General features: G+C 48.0%; 1 protein-coding gene across 2 annotated transcripts in view; it reads right to left on the bottom strand.

Moving 5' to 3' along the window:
- ALDH1L1 (aldehyde dehydrogenase 1 family member L1) overlaps positions 1–20,869 on the bottom strand; it is a 121,792-nt gene that overhangs the window by 73,869 nt on the left and 27,054 nt on the right. For both annotated transcript variants that reach the window (XM_027585876.1, XM_027585877.1), the window contains exons 2-9: positions 13,691–13,842; positions 11,409–11,643; positions 10,386–10,551; positions 8,443–8,544; positions 7,660–7,749; positions 6,593–6,730; positions 4,383–4,508; positions 907–998 (exon numbers count right to left, since the gene is read on the bottom strand). In XM_027585876.1, coding sequence (XP_027441677.1) covers positions 907–998; positions 4,383–4,508; positions 6,593–6,730; positions 7,660–7,749; positions 8,443–8,544; positions 10,386–10,551; positions 11,409–11,643; positions 13,691–13,817 — 1,076 coding nt within the window. In that variant the 5' untranslated portion in view covers positions 13,818–13,842. The remainder of the gene's footprint in view (positions 1–906; positions 999–4,382; positions 4,509–6,592; positions 6,731–7,659; positions 7,750–8,442; positions 8,545–10,385; positions 10,552–11,408; positions 11,644–13,690; positions 13,843–20,869) is intronic.

Raw genomic sequence — 20,869 nt, 5'->3', positions numbered from 1 at the left:
GCCCCAGAATGAAGCAACAGACAGTGACAATGTTAATGACATAATTTGAGTCTTTGGAGTAATCAGCCATGCCTAAAGAAAGCTATCATGATCCTTTTGACTTTTTTGTTCCTTTTTGTTTAAACCAGACTGAACTAAGTTACAGTTGCTTGCAAACAAAGATGTTCTACTACATCCCACATCTTTCCCTTTATACAAATTAGAACTTACCACTGTTAAATGGAAAGCAGGACGATTCATATGAAGTTGAAGAATGGGTAACCTAGTCTATGGTGATCCCTACCAGCCCATTCCCTTTCCCTATACACCTTGGCTTTCACTGGGGATGTTGGAACTTATGGCAGTTTTAAGTTGGAGCTGCACATTGTTTGATCCTCCTCCCACTGAGGGCTGTGTCTCAGTGCCCCAGCTCTTGCCATTGAATCTGGACAGGCTTGTCACCATGGAGGACAATCAGGTCAGTGGCAGTGATGCCATGTGACCTTCCAGGCTTGGTCTGTATCTGCCTTGTTTGCTGGCACCAGCATGCTCAGAGCTATAAACCACCACCTACAATGCCACCAAATCCCAGAGCAGCCAGTCTGGGGCTGCAACACATAGGTTCCTAGTTGGCAGTGCCACCTCAGCAGATGCCAGCCCTCCAGGCCCAATGGCCAGACACAGCAGTGAGAAGCCACCTTGGAGGACGATACCCCTTCCCTGCTCTTCCAGATCCTGCCAGTCTACCGACCCATCACCATTCAAGGTGATCCCCCAAGGCCTATACACATGGGTCCTTTCTGGATCCCGGATCTGAATGATCCACAGACATAACAAATGGAGGTTGTTTCCTGCCACTCAGTTTTAGTGTGGTTTGTGACACAGCCACAGACACCTGGGACCGGACCCCTCCACTCCTGGCCTTACCTCACAACGTCCACTGATGCAGCCCCTGACTTGAAGAAATCGGTGGAGTCTTCCACCTCTAGGACACTGGGGAGAATCCGTTTCCAGGCACTCTAAAAAACAGATGCAATGAGAAAGGGTTCACAGGGGAGCTGGGAGCAGGCACCTTCTGGGTGAGAGCAGCCCCTGATATGTGTTCGGACCACCTATTGCCAGTCTGGGCTTTCTGCCCACTCCAAGGCGCTGCTGCTCTCAGGAGCCTCATGGTAATGGAGCAATTGCCTCCTTGGGGAAGTAGAAGCCCAAAGAGCTCAGCTATTGTCCTCCTGCCCATCTCACCTTGACCCCAACTTCTTTGGGATCCCCATACCAGTTCAGGGGCAGCAGGAAGACCGGACATAGAGAGCTCAGGGCATGGCTATGAACCAGCTACTCCCAAGCCCACCTCATACCCAGCCTTACCTGGGTGCTGTCATCCAAGGGAGGTCCCCAGAGTGACACTGGTATTTGGGTATGTTGCATTGTGGAAGGGAAAGCAAAGTGTGGGGGTGGTTCTCAAGGTAAAAATGAGACACATTGATGGGGCTCAGGAGGCCTGGGTCTTCTCACAGATAGCTGGTTCTATGCCCCTCTGTCCTGGGGCCTGCGGAGGGCAGCAGTGCCCACCAGCCAGCCCCATGGATGAGGATGGAAAGGGCAGTGCCAGTGGCCAACACCATCCAGAATTCTACGACCATCCAGTGGGTCAGGATGGGATTGCTGTTCTCTGGCTGGGTTCCCAGCTGGGCTTCTCAGGACAGAAGAGGATGCCTCACACTCTGTCTGAACTTCAGGTCTGGCTGGTCACTGGCCCAGATGGAGGTGGGAAGGCCCAGTTAGGACCAGCCCTCTGGCACCCCTTAACCCAACCTCTCCTTGGCTCTTTCATTCTTGGAAGGGTGTTGTGATTTTCCCTTCCCATCCTCAGTGTGACTGTCAGCAGCCATGCTGAGCCACTCCCTATCCCCACTGGACTACTGCCTGCTCTTGGGCCTCTGCCTGGGTCTTTGCCCACCAGTGATGCCCTTCTCTGAACCACAGCTCATGTTTAAATCCTGGGCATCCTCTGGGGCCAACTGCCGTGTCACTTCTTCCCTGAAATCTTCACTGACTGCTCTGTTGGCAAGGGCTACCCTCTTCAGACTCAAGTGGCCTGGGTGTACATGTACACCCAGGTGTACATGTACACCATATATGGGTGTACCACCCTATGATGCCTACGAGATGCACTGGCCCTTATAAGATACGTATGGAACCTCTGAGAGGCAGTGCACCCCAAAGCCGCACTGCCTCATTCAGACCCCAGCTTGGCTCCTGACACGCCATGGAGATGTAGACAGCCCCTCAGTGCCTATTTCTTCATCTGTGCAAGAGGTTGATAATGGCTATGGGGGATGTCTTGCCTGAGGCAGGAAGAGCATTTGGTGTACAGAGGAGCTCAGCAAATGTGACATTTGTGCCACCTGCAGTGCTCTGCACAGCTCTGGCTCAGGAGGGTGTTTGGCTGGGCTTGTTGCCTACGGCCCACTCCAGCCCACGGCATGCACTTGGTGAGGTCTGCTGAATGGAGAACACAGCTGACCCCTGCTGGGGCCACCAGGCTGGGCTCTCTCCATCAACACCAGGGCCACAACCGCCTCACACTGCCCTGTCCTCCCTGGCTATCTCCCCTCCCCCACAGTCGCCTCCAGACCAGGCATTCTGAAAGGGCCAGCCCAACTGTGACCAATAGGTGTCATGATAACAATGCTAAGGATGACAGAGGCCATGTGGCAAGCAGCACAGCAGTGGAGGCCAGGACTCTAGCCCTACCAGCTGGGCTGTAAGCCCAGGCCTGTGCTCATCTGCTGTGATCCCACCTCGGGCCTCAGGTCCTCGGCTGGGAGATGAAGGTAATAATAACACCTGCTTCATGGAGTTATTACAGTAATTAAACACACTACCATTCCTGAAGTGTTTAGAACATGACACGGGTACACACTCTGCAAATATGTGCGTCTTTTGATGACCAGGCTCCCTGCCAACATTTATTGAGGTCCTCATAGGTGCTGCTGAATGGACCCTCTCCATATGTGTTCTCTCCTCTACCACTCACAACACCCATGGGCGTGGGGTTTATTCTTCCCAGTGCACAGATGAAGGACACAGTTGTAGCAGCTTTTGACTCAGGTTTAACATACAACTTTAGCCCACCCCAAATGCCACTCAACTGGAAACTCCAGAAGGCCAATTTGTCCAGCAGCTGGTCCAGTAACCCCCAGTGGGCACAGGGCTGGGGCCAGAGCAGTGGCTCCAAGAATATTTTTGAATAAACAGGCTTTTTTTTCTCCTTTTTTTTTTATAGACATTCAGAATGTTCAGCTTTCTACTAAGGAAGTGCTCAGTGCCCTCTGGAGCAGGACCAGCTCCTCATGTCCCTCCCTTGCTGAGTCTTGTCCCCTGCACTTGTCATCAACACCCATGGTCACCACTGTGGCTGCAAACTGGCCCACCTTCACTCAATACATCTATCCTTCCCCCAGAACTCTCTCCATTCACCTCTCAGGGCAAACCTCCCCTCCTCCTGCCCAGGGGAGACTGCCTTGATTATTCCTTCTGAAGTCGTCCTCCAGCCTCCAAGGACCTCGTTTCCATTACCCTGTTATTTCGCTCATGGCACTTCTCTTTGTCTGAAATTATCTTGTTCATGTTTGGCTGTTCATTGGCTCTCTTCCCCATGGAAAGGGACACTTCATGACAACAGGGACATTGCTTATTGTCATATTCCTAGTGTCTGACTTAGCACCTGGTATTTGATAGGAGCTCATATGTATTTCTTAAATAAGTCACTAAGTACATTACTGAATGAGTGAAAATTCATCTAACGCCTCTCATTCAATAAGGCTAAATGCCATCAATACCATGCCTCCCAAGGAGAGAGAGATGAGTGGGGGGAGCAGGAAGGACGAGGAACAACTCTGGGAGGTGACCACTGATTTGACTTGTGGTGGAAGGGACTGGGTCTCAGAGAAGGAAGTGCTCTCTGGCATCATGCAGGGCAGCTGGACTGGAGTCCAGGTCTGCCTGACTATGATGCCCATGCTGGTCACAGTGCAAGATACTCCTTCTCAGGGAGTTTTCTGGAAGGTTACAGTGCACACATTCTCATCAAAGCGTCATGGATTTGGCATCTGCCTTTGTCATCTATCCAGGGGATTCTTGCTTCATTTGTCCACCATTGACAAGGAGTCCTTAGGAAAGTCAGACCCAGCCAGCCAAATCCCAGTGCTTCAGTGACAGAAGAAGAGAGTAAGGGGACATCAGAAAGCCCCAAGACAGGACAGAACCATCACTGTGCCTGGGGTAAGCACATAAATCCATAGAGGGTGTACACACCCAACTCCAGGGAGCATGAGTCAAAAAACACATGTGCAGTGCACAACCTGCACAATCAGAAAAATCCCTGAGGGGTCTCTTACCCTCACAGCCTCTGCCATGACCAGCTCTTCCTCGGTCAGCTCAAGGGCATTGCTGTCCGATCCCTTGAAGAAGTGGGAGGCTGGGATCATCTTGCCATCCTCCAGCTGGATGTTCTTCACCAGCAGCTGCAAAAAGAAGTTTTCACAGCACCTGAGGTTGCCCTCCTCTCAGGGAAAAGAGCAATTTTACACAGAGCACTGTGCTGGGCACCCCACACACTTCATTTCCAACCCTCACCACAAGAAAGGCACAAGATTAATGACGAAGAGAGATGTTCAGAGTGGGCGTGCTGGCTATCCTAGGGACACGGAGGGAATGGTAGAGCTCACATCTCCCAGTCACCCACCCCCACCAAGCTCTCACTTCTTTTTAAGTGTAATGACTTTATTATTTCTATAAAAATGCCTACTTATTAGACAAAAATAATTAATCACAACTTTGAAAGTCAATCAAGTAAACAACTAATACCCCAATAGTCCAGCTCCCAGAAACCCCATGGAAACATCTGGTGAAGGTCATCTGATGTCCCATGGGGCCTAGAGGTGGGAAGAGGAGCAGACGAGGACATCTGTGCTTGACAAGAGTGGCTTATAAGAATGGCACACTCTATATCCACTCTGCTATAACTGGAGCCAGGTTCCCTGCCTGATCTCCACCCTTTTGCCTTTTGGAAATATTAGGGAGTTTCTGTGAGCTAAAGCCCAGCCAGACTCAGCTAGAAGTTTCTGAAAGATGCTTCAACCAAGGGCCTCTGCCAAGGCTGCTTCCTTTGCTTTGCTGTCCTGTGGACATCATGGAAGGTACAGTTGGTGCCCCCTATCCAGAGCTCCTCTTGGATGGTGTCCCCATCCTCCAGCTGCTGCATGGGTGAGCCATTAGCAGCCTACATCTGCATCTTCCTACTCCATGGCTCTTGCCGGATAGACACAGCTACAGACAGAGAGGCCCAGGGGCTTATGCCTCATTGCCAATCCCCTTCCCCAGGGGCAGCAGAAACTGAGGACATAGTGATGTGAGCATGCAGGGGCATAATCAGCAGATGCAATTCACACTGTGTGAGATAAAGGCTGGAAGACTCCAGAACCCTTATATCTTTGCTTAGCATTGTCCTCTGCTCCAACCTAGCCCTAGGTTGTATGGGATTTTCCAAGAGTACTCCCTCGATAAATCAGATGCACAAGAACTCCTATCTCAGATGCTGCTTCTAGGGAACTTGACCCAAGATAGATAGCATATTTCAACTGAATGTATCAAGCGTGAATACCTAAAACACCCGATCACTGTAAATTGTGGACACTGATGGCAGCCTCAAGCCCTCCAATGGCAGAGCACAGCAGGGTGGGCACCCAGAGTGAGCTCACACCAAGCCCCAGCAAAGTTGCTCCACTCTCCATCTGGCCTATACACACCGATGCAGCCAATGATTCAACATCCACAGGGTTAGTTGAAATCCCCAAAGTGCTTGGAGACCCCTGCCTGTACTCCTTCTCTGCTCCCAGTATCTTAAGGTCCAGACTTGTCCAACCACTGAACAGAGTATTAGTGGCCAAGAGGTGGGCCTCAGAGCCAGAATTTTAGGGCTTGAATCCCGCTCTGCCACAAACTAACTTGGTGATGTTAGGAGGGTTATTTAAACCTCTTTGCTTCAGTTTTCTCTTCTGTAAAATGAGTATAATACATATCTCATACAGTTGTTGGGAAAATCAAATTTAATAAATTGTTTTAAAATAGTGCCCAAGCACACAGAAGGCATTCCATCAATATTAGCTGTTACTCAGAGTTGCAGAGTCTGCTAACATGAATCAGGGCATGTAGTGTGCCCAGCATGGCTTCCAGGGTTCTTCACTGTGATGTCCCTGTTCAGAAAGAAGGAAACTAAGGCACAGATTCAGTGACCACACTCAGTGGTACCTGGACACTCTGCTGGACTAAAATGAGGCTCCAACTTCAGGGCCCCTGAGACAGGGCCTCTTCCTGATTCCAGTACCCTCACAGGGCACCCAGCTCTGGCTGAGGAGCCTGGTCAGGAAGAGCAAGGAAGGGCCAGCCTGCCCAGAACAGGAAAGTACAAGCATAGGGTTTTCCAGACTCCTGGAGCCTGCAGTCTCATTTTCCCCTGTTTTCTCCAGAGCAGCCTGGGGGTCTAACTTCCAAGCCTGAGCCCCTGGAGCCTACAGTACAGACATGTGACTGACAGCATCACCATTACCATTCTGTCATCATTCCCAAAAAGGATGAGTCCCACTTTGGTGACTACCCCCGGCCGATGGGCTCCCGGGATGGGTAAATCTTCTCCCTCAGGCACCAAGCCTGCAGTGTTCAGCGTTGAGTTGAAGAAAGTCAGCTTCTGTTGAGGACAGGAAAACCAGAAGATGGTGGATGAAAAAGACTCCCACTGCTTGCAACCCAGGCAAGTCTGAGCAGAGCTAAGGGGATGAAGGGGGGCCAGGCAGGGCCAGGGCAGCCATAACACAAGAACTGCAACCCCAAGGACTCTGCTTCTAGGGGCACAAACAAGACCTGGAGGAGCATTAGAGACCACATGGAGCCCTCAAGCCCTGGATGCCCCTTAGACCCTATTAATTGGCCCTTGGCCTCAGATCTCAGGCAGACAGACACCAGGAGAAAATATGCTCAAGGCATCACAGAGTGCCCTGGGGATGCCACAAAGCACTGGTCACTTTGCAAAGACTCTTGTGGTGATGAAGGCAGGAGAAAGACTCCTGGACAGAGTTTGGGCAGCTGGACAGCAGTCAGGGGTTTGGACAGTCTGAAGCTTTGTGGAGGACAGGACTGCCCTCTGTGGGGAGCAGATGAAGGTCCCCACTCACAGTCCTGCCAACAACTCCCAGTGCCTCTCAAGAGCCTGTGAGCCCCAGGGTTCACCATCTTCAACATCTGAAGAATGCCACTGCCCAAACCCTGGCCTGAGCATACTGCTCCTCTCCACTAGGGCCAAGTCAAAGTCAGAGCTGGATTTGGGATCTCTGTGAGCCCAGGGGTGGGCTATATTTTACAAGCAATACAGCTTGAACTCAGAGTTGCTGCAAGGACCTGGAGGACTTGAGCTGTCCTGGACCTTTATCCTTCAGCCACCAGATGGTGAACAGGTCTCATGGTCCTGGGGGAGGGATTGAGGTGACTGAGGGCACTTGGGTAGGGTTGGGGGTCAGGGCAGTGTCTATTTGCCAACCAGTTCAAACATATTTTGATAGTTTTACAGCCAGCAGGGCACACCAGGGCATCTAGCCCAATCCCAGCCATGCACAAACATACCTGCCCACAGGCCTCTGTCCAGGCGCCCGGAACCTTGTCATTCCCTCGGATCCAGTTATGAATGGTCTCTGCTGGCTGCTCCCAGTTGATCTGTGGGGCAAGACATGTGTGCTCAGCCAGTATCTTCCCTACTCCTTGGTCATCCCCTGGCATTCCCCCACCTCCCCTCAACCCCCCACCTCCCAGCCACCTCCCACCCCACCTGTGCCCTGATGACCCTTGACTGGGTGGAAACAAACCTTAGGATGATAGGGGAAGACAACACTCTGTTAAGATGGCCAAAGCCTTACACAACCTCCCCAATACAGAGTGCAGGCCCATCCCAAAGGCACCCCGACAGCTTCTCCTCACCCGCAGGACTCACATAGATCCCTATGCACCTCATAAGCCCTGAGCAGAGGTACAGCCCATAGGTCCCGCCCAACCCCCAAGGCTACAATAGCTCCAAGAAACTGAATAACCTCTCATACCCCATCTTAGAGACTTCCAGCCCTATGGCTGATTTTTTTACACACTGCCCTACCCCAGCTCTTTTCCCTGGGGACACTGCCTGCCCATTCTTCCCTAAGGGAACAGAGAAGAACTCAGAACATACCCTGCTCCCTGCCTGTCCAGGTGCCACATGAGTTTTGCTCATGCGTCTCCTGCGTGGGCTGCTCTCTCTTCAGGCCTTAAGCAATTACAACTTGGCCATTCAGCTTGAACCCCAGCTTCCCTGGGACACCCTCTGCACTCCAGCCCATGCACAGGCAAGCTTCAGGGTGGGCAGGGCCCTGCACTCACCTTGGCTGTTTCTTTCTTCTGAATGCCCTCATAGGTGGCTCCTTCCTCAGGCTGAGGGAGTCTGGGGGCTTTGCCCTCCGCAATCAGCCTCACAGCCTGCACCTGGGGAGACCAGGTGAGTTGGCATCCCCAGCATTACCACCCTCCCCTTACTCCCAGTCCCTGGGTTCACCATGAGCCTGGACACAGCCCCACACCAACCAGACTTGCCTGGCCCCACACCTGGTACACAATGGGCACCCAAAGAATATCCATCATAGGAATGGGTACAGTTAGCCTGAATCTAACTCCAGTCTGAACAATGAGTACAAAATCTTGCCCTCTCTACCACACACAGTTTTAGAGAATTATATAGGAGATCTTGTACTTTCTGAGATCTTAGAAGACTATATAAACTACAGAGCCCTGTAGAGGTATAACAAACACGAATTCCCATGTTTTTGTCTAAAGATTTTCCTATCTTTTAAGGACAATGGATCCTGAGCCCCATGATGTGTTTGGAAGTCTGAGATTAAGCAGGAAGCAGTTTCTTTGTTAAAGAAAGGGGAAGGTTGTGGAAGAAGGAATCAGGGAAGTGAAGAGGAGAGCCAGGGAGGCTGGGCCCATCCTGAAGGGGTCCTGGGGGGAGAGCCCCAGAGCCACCCAAACCAAGAAGTGATGAGCGTCAGAAATGTCTAAAGCAGGACTGCCCCACAGAATGTTCCGTGGTGGTGGACATGTTCTGTGTCAGAACTCTCCAATACATCGGCCATGCATAGTTCCTGTCCTGGGGATGTGAAAGGTAGCTAGTGGGACTGAGGAACTCAATTTTTAATTAAAATCCAATTTAATTAATTTAATAGCTGCGTATGACTAGCAGCTGCCATATTGGACAGTGTGGCCCTAAAGGATGTTTTTAGTTGTTTCCTGTGGGATGTGCCTGATAACCCCCTTCTCTGTCTCTCATATCAAATCTCCAGCAAATCTACTCTGTTCACTACTTTTTTGAGTAGGGGAATTCCTTGGGAGAGAATACAAGAGGCATCTTGTTTGACACAATGTGAAAAATAAAAGGTGGCTGGCAAGAAGCAGGAGCAGAGGGGAAGGGGATGGCTGACATATGGGCAGTGGTGAACACTCTCAGTCATTGCAATGCTTATTGCTACCTCCAAACAGGGTCTGTTCTCCCATTCGATATGGCCTCCTGTCTGACTCCTGCCTCCTACTGGTATCAATGGGAAGCTCCAGTGTGTCTGCCTTTGGCCAACCCTGGCTGGCCTCTTCTGGCTCCACCACCAGTAGCCCCATAGACACAGCAGTCCCTGGGGGGCGAGGCCCCACAGGGCCTGCCTGCTGTGCCAACCACAACTGTGTCTAACTTCAGGCCTTTTTGTCTGTCTTGCTCTGATGACAGAAACCTCTCTCTGCAGACAACTCAGCCTGCATGACTACAGTCGGGCCTCTCTGATTTTTCATTCATGAATTCTGTGAGAAAAGGAGTTTTTCTGCCTTTGGAATCAAGAGGTATAAGCCTTGAGCCACCAGTGACTCCCTTTCCTCCCATTTGAGGGCAGTCCACCTGCAGGTGAAGCTAATCAAACAAAAAACTAGAATCAGTACGAAGACAGAGATACAGAATCCTATGACATGGCTTATGTCTCTGGACTCAGCCATGCTTGATACCACCCTTGCCTTTTGTCTTCTATAGTAAATGGACCAAAAATATTCCCTTTTTGGATAAAGCTTTTTGAATTGGGTTCTGTCAGTTGTAAGCAAGAGTCTCGCCTAACACCATACATTGTATGTCCTAATCCTGCCTCTTTGAGACGTTGACATGAGAGCTCTCTCTCTCCAGAATCCTGGAACTGGGGGAGCAGCCTGCGTAGGGGGTGCAGGCCAGGCCTAGCAAGGGTACCAGCACATGTGGAGGCCCACATGTGGCATGGCCTGCTCCCAGCCCTTACCATTCCTTTGATGCCTTCAGGGAAGAGGAAGCGGTTGTACAGAGTGCTCACGGTGTCGTCCGGGAGGATCTCACACTCCTTCTGGAGCAGAAGGTCCCCAGTGTCCAGACCATCATCTGCCCAGAAGATGGTAAACCCCCCTTTCTTGTCTCCATGAATGAGGGTCCTGGGGAGCACAAATATGAAAGCCTGAGTCCAGGAGGAAGGACCAGGGAGAAGGGCAAACTGGGGACAGCTCCTGTGGCCCCTGGTCACCCTCCAACAACCCCCTTCATGCCCCGCCCCTGAGAGGACCGATACCTGCTCTGGTGAGACCTGGAAAGAGAAGGTATTTACTGACACCAACCACATGCTAAGTGTTGTGGTAAAAGCCCTATATGCCTGATGTGACATAATACCCCAACAGGTGTCACAGGCATTATATGCCCCTTTTGCAGATAAGGAAACTGAGGCCCAGAGAAGTTAAGAGATGTAACCAGAGGTCAGGAAGCCTGAATCCCAGTCTGACTACAAACCCACTCTTTTCCCAGCTCAGATGTCTCCCCTTGCTGATCACCCAACTAAACTGCACCACCCATCAGTCACATCATCCCGTTTATTGTCTCCTGAGTGCTTATCATGTCAAACTATCTTGTTCAGGTGCCCCTTTACTTCTCTATCCCTTTCCAAGTGGGATGCTACCATGTACTGGCAATGGGTGTGGGTTAAAGCAGGCCTCTGGCCACGCAGCCTGGGTTGGTACCCTTGGGTGAGCACCATAACCCACTCTGTCCTGGTGTCCCTGCTGCAGGATGGGAACACTGAAGTGCTCCCTTCACAGTTTACTGGGGGAACACAGAGCACTGGATGATGCCTGTCCCCGGTTCTCTCCGGCACTCTTGATCACCAGTCAGCTGTGTGGATGCCATCTGGCAGCACAGGACAGGTCCCTGCATGATGCCTGCTCTGTGGCCCCAGAGCAAAGCTCTGGGCTAGGGGAGGATGACTTCTGGACAGATGGGGGGTGTTTTTGCCCTGTCTCACCAGTTGATGGCCGAGGCCCCTCGGTGCCGGGGGAGCAGACTTGGGTGGTAGATGATGGAGCCATGGCGGGGGGCACTGATGACCTCCATGGGGATGAACTGGCTGCAGAAGGGCAGGACGTTGAGCTCAGCACCCAAAGCCTGGTATTTCGCCACCACATCAGGCAGAGCCTGTCCTTTTACCCGCCAGCGGGGGAACTTGAACACTGGCACTCCATCCTTCTCAGCTTCCAGGCCTGTGGGACAGCAGGTGAGAAACCGGCCCCTCCCTGCATGCACCCACCCACAGCTACCGCTGCCTTCCCAGCAAAGTGACTCCTGCATCTTCTCTCCCAGTCTGTCCCGCCTGTCCTTCCCCACTGTACAGCGGGGCTCCACTGGGCAGCACAGAAGGGACAGCACCAAGGGGATAGCACTGCCCAAGGGCAAGTTTGCAGGGACTGCTCCGCATGGACGGACTGCTGCTGACCTCCAAGACATCTAAGGTCTCCCTTGCCCAGACTCCTGTCTGGCCCCCAAAGACTGAGCTCTTCTCCTCAACCCCTCCCACAGCCTCGTCATGCTGTCCCCAAGTTAATGTCCTCCATCCTTCTACTGCTCTCTGGGATGGCAGCTGGGACCCTGCAAACTACATTCGTTTCATCAGCTGCCTGCCAAGCACTGCTGATAAGGGGTGCTGGAGGGAGACTAAAAGGCTGAAGAGAAGGGGAAAGAAGGCAAGGGGGCAGGGCTCGCTCCTTTCAGTCAGGTTCCTGTCCTGAGAGTTCTCCACCCCCTGCCTCACTTCCTCACCCTAGAAGCAGCATTGTCTTCCCAGAGTAGCAGCTGACTTAGTTTGCTGTTTTCCCAATATCTGCAGAATTAGCCCCAATGTACACCTTCCTCCCACTATGTCTGCCCTCTGAGGTCTGGGTCTCAGTTTGCAGGCACCCCACCCCACCTAGTTACCAGCACCTATGAGCAGCATGCTCAGTCCTCACAGGTCTGAATTAGAGCCTCAAGCTGCCAAGTCGTAAGAGTTAGAGCTTCCCTCTGTTGCCCCAGCCTGAGAGGCGGTAGCTGCCATTGGCAGTCACTACGCCAGCAGGTTGGAGTTCTCTTTTGCCTGCCCTCTGCAGCACCTAACAAACACATGCCTGTACTGCGTTCTCTGTTGGAACAGCCAGCGTGAGGACTGGCCTCTGACTGGACCTGACCTGCTCTCTAGCTCCCTCTGCCTCTGCCCTGCATTCGGGGGTATTAAGGGAGGGTGGGATCAAAGCAAGCAGACTGGACACTGTGTTTGAAAAAGCTGTCCATGTTGTGATCAAAGGAACACTTCCACAAGACATCCAAGGTCAGGGTCAAGTCCCAGCTAAGCTCTGTCTGGATCTAGGCTCAGAGATTAGTATCAGTGGTCACTTAGTGGCTGAGGGCAGGGCTCAGGCTGTGGTGAGGTCAGGCTATATCATGGGTCACACTGGGGTCAAGTGTAAGACTGAGGCCTGGTTAGCATTGCTGTGGTGCGGGAGCTGGGTCCAGGGGTCAGCTGTGCTTCTCAGTCTAGGGCGATTCATTATTCCTATGAACCATGCCCCTGTGCTTGGCCAGCCCCACAAGGCTCTTTCTCAATCTGGCCTTCCATTTTAAGCCCTGCTTTATATTTTGCATCCATCTGGCCTGAGAAGGACTTGAGTGATCCTGGAGGGTCTGTTCACTTGAGCTGAGGGCCCTTGCATCCTGAAGTGCTGCTGAGGCTCCCAGCCTAGAGGCCAGTGATTCTTAAACTGTACTCTTCCTAGAGCCAGATGTATCAGCATCACCTGGGAACTTGTTAGAAATGCAAATTCTTAGACTCAACCCCATCCTTTTGAACAGAAACTCCTAGGGAAGGACTCAGCACTTTGCATAACAGGCATTCCCACTATTGGGGACACCCTGCACATTCACATTTGGGAACACTGACCTGCAGTGTCTCCCATCTAGCAGCCCTTTTAGAGCGTGGTGCTGGGGTCAGAGGAGCCTGGAATGGTCAGACAGCAGGGTCCTGGGGGCAGACTGGGCTTCTCCCTGGCCCTTCTCCAGGACACAAATTCCATCCTATGATCAGTTGGGGAAGGGGTCTCTGTTTTGTTCTAGAAAAGCAGAGCAGCTGGTTGGCACCTGAGCAGGATTCAAGGTGGACCATGTAAGCCTGCTTCCCGGGATGCCCATGACCACCACAAGACTTCTGCTCCACCCATTGCCCACTGCTACCTGCCTGCCTGGGCACCCCCTTTCCCTGTTCCTGGGCCATCCACTCACCCAGGGGATCTGCCTTCCCATCCTTGTCTGGGACAGTGAACACGCCCACGACCTCATGACCCTCCTTCCTGAGGTGGCAGTAAACTTCCTGGCCGAACAAGCTCTGCCCAATCACTGCGATCTTCATGGCAGAAGGGATGGGTCAGAAGGATCTGGGGATGGAATAAGACCATAGTGTTAGACAGGACTCACTGGCCTCAGGGAGCTGGCCTTAGTCCAAGTGGACAACTGCACAGCACCTTGCCCGCCCTGCCCACCTCAATCACTTGGGGTCACCTCTGGGGCTCCCTGAGCATCAGATCTCTGCATAGAACTGCTACTGTAAAAGGGTCAGAGAAGAAGGTTTTGCAAGGGAGGGATTTTAGATGCCACAGTGGGTGATTATAATAGAGATTATAGAATTAGGGATTCCTCCCTGAAACCCTCCAAATTGACATGGAACACTGAGAGTCAAGACCTCTGAGATGTATTTGAGCGTATTTCTGTAACTAACCAGTTCTGTGACCTGGTTACATCAAGCCTCAGTTTTCTCAGATGCTATGTCCCTCAAATGGCTTTCAGCCTGCATATCAGGCTTATTTCCCTGAGCCAGAAAGCAGCAAGGGAGCCTGGGCCTAAGGACCTGTTTATCTCGGCCTCACAGAAAAGAAGGCCTGGGTGGATGGGCCCTGAGGACTGAAGGTGGGGCCAGGGGGAATGAAATGGGGTGCCACTGGGCTGGCCAAGTAGAAGGAAGATATGTGAAATAATGAGTAGTTACATCATGCAAATGTCTCCAAAGTTTGGTCACTCAATTACCATGCTCATATATGTAACACCAATTGTTCACTTGATATATTTCTTTAAATCATCCATTTGTAAAAATATACATGTCTTTTGGAAAATTTTATTGACGTATTAACATGCTTCATACATACAGAAAAGTACAAAATTATAGGTATGTAGTTCAGTGAATTTCACAAACTAAGCACACCCCAGTAACTGGCACTCAGAGAAAGAAATACTCCAGCAGTCCCCATATATGTATGTTTGTATTTATATAAATAGAATCATGCAGTGTAATGTTCTGTGGATTTTTTTCCACTCAACATTATCCACACTGTTGCATGTAGTTGTACTGTGTTCATTCTCATTGCTGCATGGTATTTCACTGTGTGAATGTAAATAAATACATTTATTCATCCATTCTACTGTTGGGCATTTGGGTGGTTTCCAGTTTGAGGCTATTACGATAGGGATGCTATCAAGATTCGGGCACACGATTCTTACTGTATATAGATATGCATTTCCGTTGGGCAAATTCCATTCCTAGGAATGGAATTTTGGGGTCAGAGACATGAAAATGTTCAGCTTTAACAGATTCTGTCCATTTTCCAAAGTGGTTGTACCAATTTCCAAGCCATGTACTTGGCATAGGACTTGTGTCTTTTTCCTTTCAGCTATTTTGCTAACGTAAAATATAGCCATGTCATTGGGGTTTAATTTGCAATTCCTTGATGACTACTGAGTTTGAGAACCTTTTTCTATGTTTATTGGCCACTTGAACATCTGTTTGTGGGAACTGCTTCTTTAAGCCTTTTGTCTTTTTTTATTAGATTGCCTTTTCCTTACTGATTTGCAAGAGGGTTTTTTTTGTTTGCTTGTTTTGTTTTATTTTGTTTTTTAATAATCTAGACTATCAATCCTTTGTCATATATATTTATGAAACATAACTTCAATTCTGTGGCTTGATTTTTCACTGTCTTATGGTGTTTTTTAATGAACACAAGTTCTTAAACTTAACATAGTATACTCATCAAAATTTCCCTTTATGGTTAGTGGGTTTTGTAATCTATTTAAGAAATTGTTGCTTATGCCAGTTCACGAAGATGTCCTCTCTGTGTCCTAAAGTCTTTATTGTTGGTCAAAGGAGCAAAGTCAATAAAATAGAGCAAAAATAGTTTTTCAACAAATGGCACTGGAACAACTGAACATCTGCATGCAAAAATGTGAATCTAGACACAGATATTACACCCTTTACAGAAATTTTCTCAAAATACATCACAGACTTAAATGTAAAATGCAAGATTATAACTTCTAGAAGATAACACAGGAGAAAATTTAATGACCTTGTGTATGCAGTGACTTTTTAGATACAACATCAAAGTACAATTCATGAAAGAAAAATTGATAAGCTGGACTTCATCAAGATTAAAAGCTTCCATTCTGCAAGGGAGAATGAGGAGGTAAGCTCGCAGACTGGGAGAAAATATTTGCAAAAGACACTGATAAAGGACTGTTATCCAAAATATACAAAAAAACTCTGAAGACTCAACAATTACAAAACAAAAAAACCTGAATAAAATGTAGGCTGAATTCCTGAACAGACATGTCAGCAAACAAGATATACAGATGACAAATAAGTATATGAAAAGATGCTCCACATCATAGGTAATCAAGGAAATGCAACTTAAAAGAACAAAGGGATACCACTACTACACACCTATTAGAATGACTAAAATCTGGAACACTGACAATATGAAGTGCTGGTGAGAATGTACAGCAACAGGAACTCTCATATACTGTTGATGGGAATGCAAAATGACATGGTCACTTTGGAAGACATTTTGGCAGTTTCTTACAAAAGGAAACATATTGTTACCATATGACCCAACAATCACACTCTTTGGTATTTACTCAAAGCAGTTGAAAACTTACATGCACACAAAAACCTGCACATGGCTGTTTATAACACCTTATTCATAATTACCAAAACTTGGAAGCAACCAAGGTGTCTTCCAGTAGGTGACTGGATTGATAAACTGTGGTACATTCAGACAATAGCACTGAAAATAAATGGCTGTCAGCCATAAAAAGACATGTAGGAAACCTAAATACATATTACTAAGTGAAAGTCAATCTTCTAAGGCTACATAATGTATGACTCCAATTATATGACGTTCTGGAAAACACAAACTATGGAGACAGTAAAAAAATCAGAGGCTACTAAGGGTGGGAGTAGGGAAAGGGATGAATAAGCAGAGCACAGGATTTTTAGGCAATGAAAACACTCTGTGTGATACCATAATGATGGATACATATCATTATGCTTTTGTCCAAACCCATATAAGGTACAACACCAAGAGTAAACCGTAATATAAACTATGGACTCTGGGTGATACTGTATTGGTGTAGGTTCATCAGTCATAACAAATGTATCACTCTGGTGGAGGAAGTTGATAACAGAGGATGTTTTGTGTGGCAAGAGGCACTGGGTGTATAAGAAATCTCTGTACCTGCCCCTTAATTTTGCTGTGAACTTAAAACTACTCTAAAAAATAAATTCTTAATCTTAAAAAGAGAGATATTAGGAAAAAACTTCATTGTTTTGCTTTTTTATTTTTCATTGCATGCAATCCTTCTGGAATTGAATTTTTGTATGACATAGAAGTCCAGAGATATTTTTCCAGTACCATATAAGAGTAAATGTCTATGGACTTGTATTCTGTTCCATTGTCAGTTTGTCTATCTTTGAGTTCATTATAGCCTAAAAAATTTGTTGGAAGAACAAATATTGTGAAGATGTCAATGCTACCTAGAGCAATCTACACATTCAATGCAATCCCCAACAAAATACCATCCACTTTTTTCAAAGAAATGGAACAAATAATCCTAAAATTTGTATGGATCCAGAAAAGATCCTGAAGAGACAGAGGAATGTTGAAAAAGAAAACCAAAGCTGGCGGCATCACAATTCTGGACTTGCAGCTCTATTACAAAGCTGTCATCGTCAAGACAATACGGTACTGGCACAAAAACAGGCACATCGATCAGTGCAACAGAATAAAGAGCCCAGAAATGGTCCCTCAACTCTATGATCAACTAATCTTTGACAAAGCAGGAAAGAATGTCCAATGGCAAAAAGACAGTCTCTTCAACAAATGGTGTTGGGAAAATTGGACAGCCACATGCAGAAGATTGAAATTGGAACATTTCCTTACACCACAGACAAAAATAGACTCAAATGGTTGAAAGACCGCAATGTGAGACACGAGTCCATCAAAATTCTAAAGGAGATCACAGGCAGCAACCTCTTTGACGTCAGCTGCAGCAACTTCTTCCTAGAAACATCGCCAAAGGCAAGGGAAGCAAGGGCAAAAATGAACTATTGGGATTTCACCAAGATAAAAAGCTTTTGCACAGCAAAAGAAACAGTCAACAAAATTGGAAGACAACTGACAGAATGGGAGAAGATATTTGCAAATGACATATCAGATAAAGGGCTAGTATCCAAAATCTATAAAGAACCTCTTTAAACTCAACACCCAAAGAACAAATGATCCAATCAAGAAATGGGCAGAAGAAGGGGTGGAGCAAGATGGCGGAGGAGTAGGAGACCTGGATTTCGCCTGGTATCAGGAATTCAGCTGAATAGGGATCAAACCATTCTGAACACCTACGAACTCAACAGGAGATCGAAAAGGAGAGTAGCAACAACTCTCTGAACAGAGAAGCGACCACTTACTGGAATGTAGGACGTGTAGAGAAGTGAATCCGAGGCGATGTTGAGGAGGATAGACGGCGGGGGAGGGGGCCTCCGCCGGCCGCTTCTGCCAAGTGATAGAGCCGCGGAGCACAAAAATCGGACCTTTGAGAAGTCGGCTCCGCTGAGGGATGTCGCTCCAGTGGCTAAGCAAGGGGTGGAATCCTCCCGGGACAGTGTGGTCTCAGGACCCTTGGAGTCACAGAAAGACCAGGGGTGCCTGAGTGCAGCAGAGCTCCCAGGTATCAGAGCGGGGAAGCCGGCTGCAGAGATGGAGCCGAGGCACCGGCTCTCAGCTCGGGGCTGCCATAAACTGTGATCCACGGCCCAGTCGGACCACTGCTCCTCCAGCAGGGACCCAACAAGTGGCAGAGCCAGGGAGACTCCCATTCTTCCCCTGGCAGGAGCGGCGCGGGAGCGCACCACAGGGATCTGCTGGGTTTGGAGACTCCACACAGGGTCGGGAGCCAGAGATAGAAATGCTCGGTCAGAGGCCGGGTGAGCACGGAGAGAGGTGGGAGACCAGGGAGACAGGAGTGACTGCTTTTCTCTGGGGGCGCACTGAGGAGTGGGCCCCGAGTTCTCAGCTCCTCCAGGTGGAGATTGGGAGGCCACCATTTTCACCCTGGTCCTCCAAAGCTGTACCAAGAGCTTGCAGGGAATAAAAGCTCCTGAGAGCAAACCGGAGCAGCTTGCTTACCCGGACCGACAACGGCGGGGCAATTCAGCCTCCAGCAAAGACATTTGGAAACCACAGCAACAGGCCCCTCCCCCAAAGGTCAGCACGAACAGCCAGCAAGCCAAGACCAAGTTTACCGATCAAGGAGAACGGGAGAACTCCAGCGCTAGGGGAATACTGCACATAGAATTCATGGATTTTTTTTTTACCATGATTCATTAATTCATCAAAGTTAGTTTTTTTTAACTGTTTTTTTTTAATTTTTCTTTTTCCCTTTTCCAACCAACATCTTATCAATCCCTTTTTTAAAAAAAATTTTTTATTTTTCATTTTTAGAGTCATATTTTATCCCTTCATAGTAGTTACCCTTATTTTTGGCATATATATATATATATATAAGTTGTTCACTCTTTAAAATGTTGAGATACAATTTCTTCTAACAGATCAAAATATACCCTAAATCACTAGTGTATGGCTTTGTTCTAGTCTCCTGCCTGATCACATTCTCTCCCTTTTTTCTTTTTTTTTTTTAAATCTTCTTCTTTCTTTTTTCAAACAACTTCTTATCTTATCAATTCCTTTTATAAAATCTTTTATAATTTTCATCTTTACAATCATCTTCCATCCCTTCATTGTATCAACCCTTATTTTGTACATATGTCTTTCTTCCTTTAAAATTTTAGGAGGCACTTTTTTCTAACAGACCAAAATATGCCCAAAATCTAGTGTGTGGCACTGATCTATGCACTAGCCTGATCATATTTGATCATATTCTGCTTTTTTTGTATTGTTCTGTTTTTGTTTTTATCTTTTTTTCTTATCTTTATTTTTTCTTTCTTTTCGCCTGGTTTCAGGTCTTTTCTAATTTGTATACAGTATATGTGCTGGGGACGTTGTTAACCTTTTAGCATTGTGTTCTCTCATTCATCTCTTCTCCTCTGGACAAAATGACAAGACGAAAAAAATCACCTCAGCAAAAAGAACAAGAGGTAGTACCGGCAGCCAGGGACCTACTCAATACAGACATTAGTATGATGTCAGACCTAGAGTTCAGAATCATGACTTTAAAGATACTAACTGGGCTTGAAAAAAGCGTGGAAGTTATTAGAGACACCTTTCTGGAGAAATAAAAGAACTAAAATCTAACCAAGTCGAAATCAAAAAGGCTATTGATGAGGTGCAATAAAAAATGGGGGCATTAACTGCTAGGATAAATGAGGCAGAAGAGAGAATCAGTGATATAGAAAACCAAATGATGGAAAATAAAGAGGCTGAGAAAAAGAGAGATAAACAACTACAGGATGACGAGGGCAGAATTCGAGAGATAAGTGATACCATAAGATGAAACAACATTAGAATAATTGGGATCCCAGAAGAAGAAGAAAGAGAGAGGGGGGCAGAAGGTATATTGGAGCAAATTATAGCAGAGAACTTCGCTAATGTGAGGAAGAAAAGAGGCATCAAAATCCAGGAGGCACAGAGAACCCCTCTCAAAATCAGTAAAAATAGGTCAACCTCCCGACATCTAATAGTAAAACTTACGAGTCTCAGAGACAAAGAGAAAATCCTGAAAGCAGCTTGGGAGAAGAGATATGTAACCTACAATGGTAGAAATATTAGATTGGCAACAGACCTATCCACAGAGACCTGGCAGGCCAGAAGGACTGGCAAGATATCTTCAGAGCACTAAACGAGAAAAATATGCAGCCAAGAATACTATATCCAGCGAGGCTCTCATTGAATATGGAAGGAGCGATCAAAAGCTTCCAGGACAAACAAAAACTAAAGGAATTTGCAAACACAAAACCAGCCCTCCAAGAAATACTGAAAGGGGTCCTCTAAGCAAAGAGAGAGCCTAAAAGCAACAGAGATCAGAAAGGAACACAGACAATATACAGTAACAGTCACCTTACAGGCAATACAATGGCACTAAATTCATACCTTTCAAGAGTTACCCTGAATGTAAATGGGCTAAATG

Source organism: Zalophus californianus, chromosome 1 (genome assembly GCF_009762305.2).
Source record: "Zalophus californianus isolate mZalCal1 chromosome 1, mZalCal1.pri.v2, whole genome shotgun sequence".
In the NCBI taxonomy this organism is placed as follows: Eukaryota; Metazoa; Chordata; class Mammalia; order Carnivora; family Otariidae; genus Zalophus; species Zalophus californianus.
Note: the sequence above shows the minus strand (reverse complement) of the source record. Positions and strands in the feature narration are given on the sequence as shown.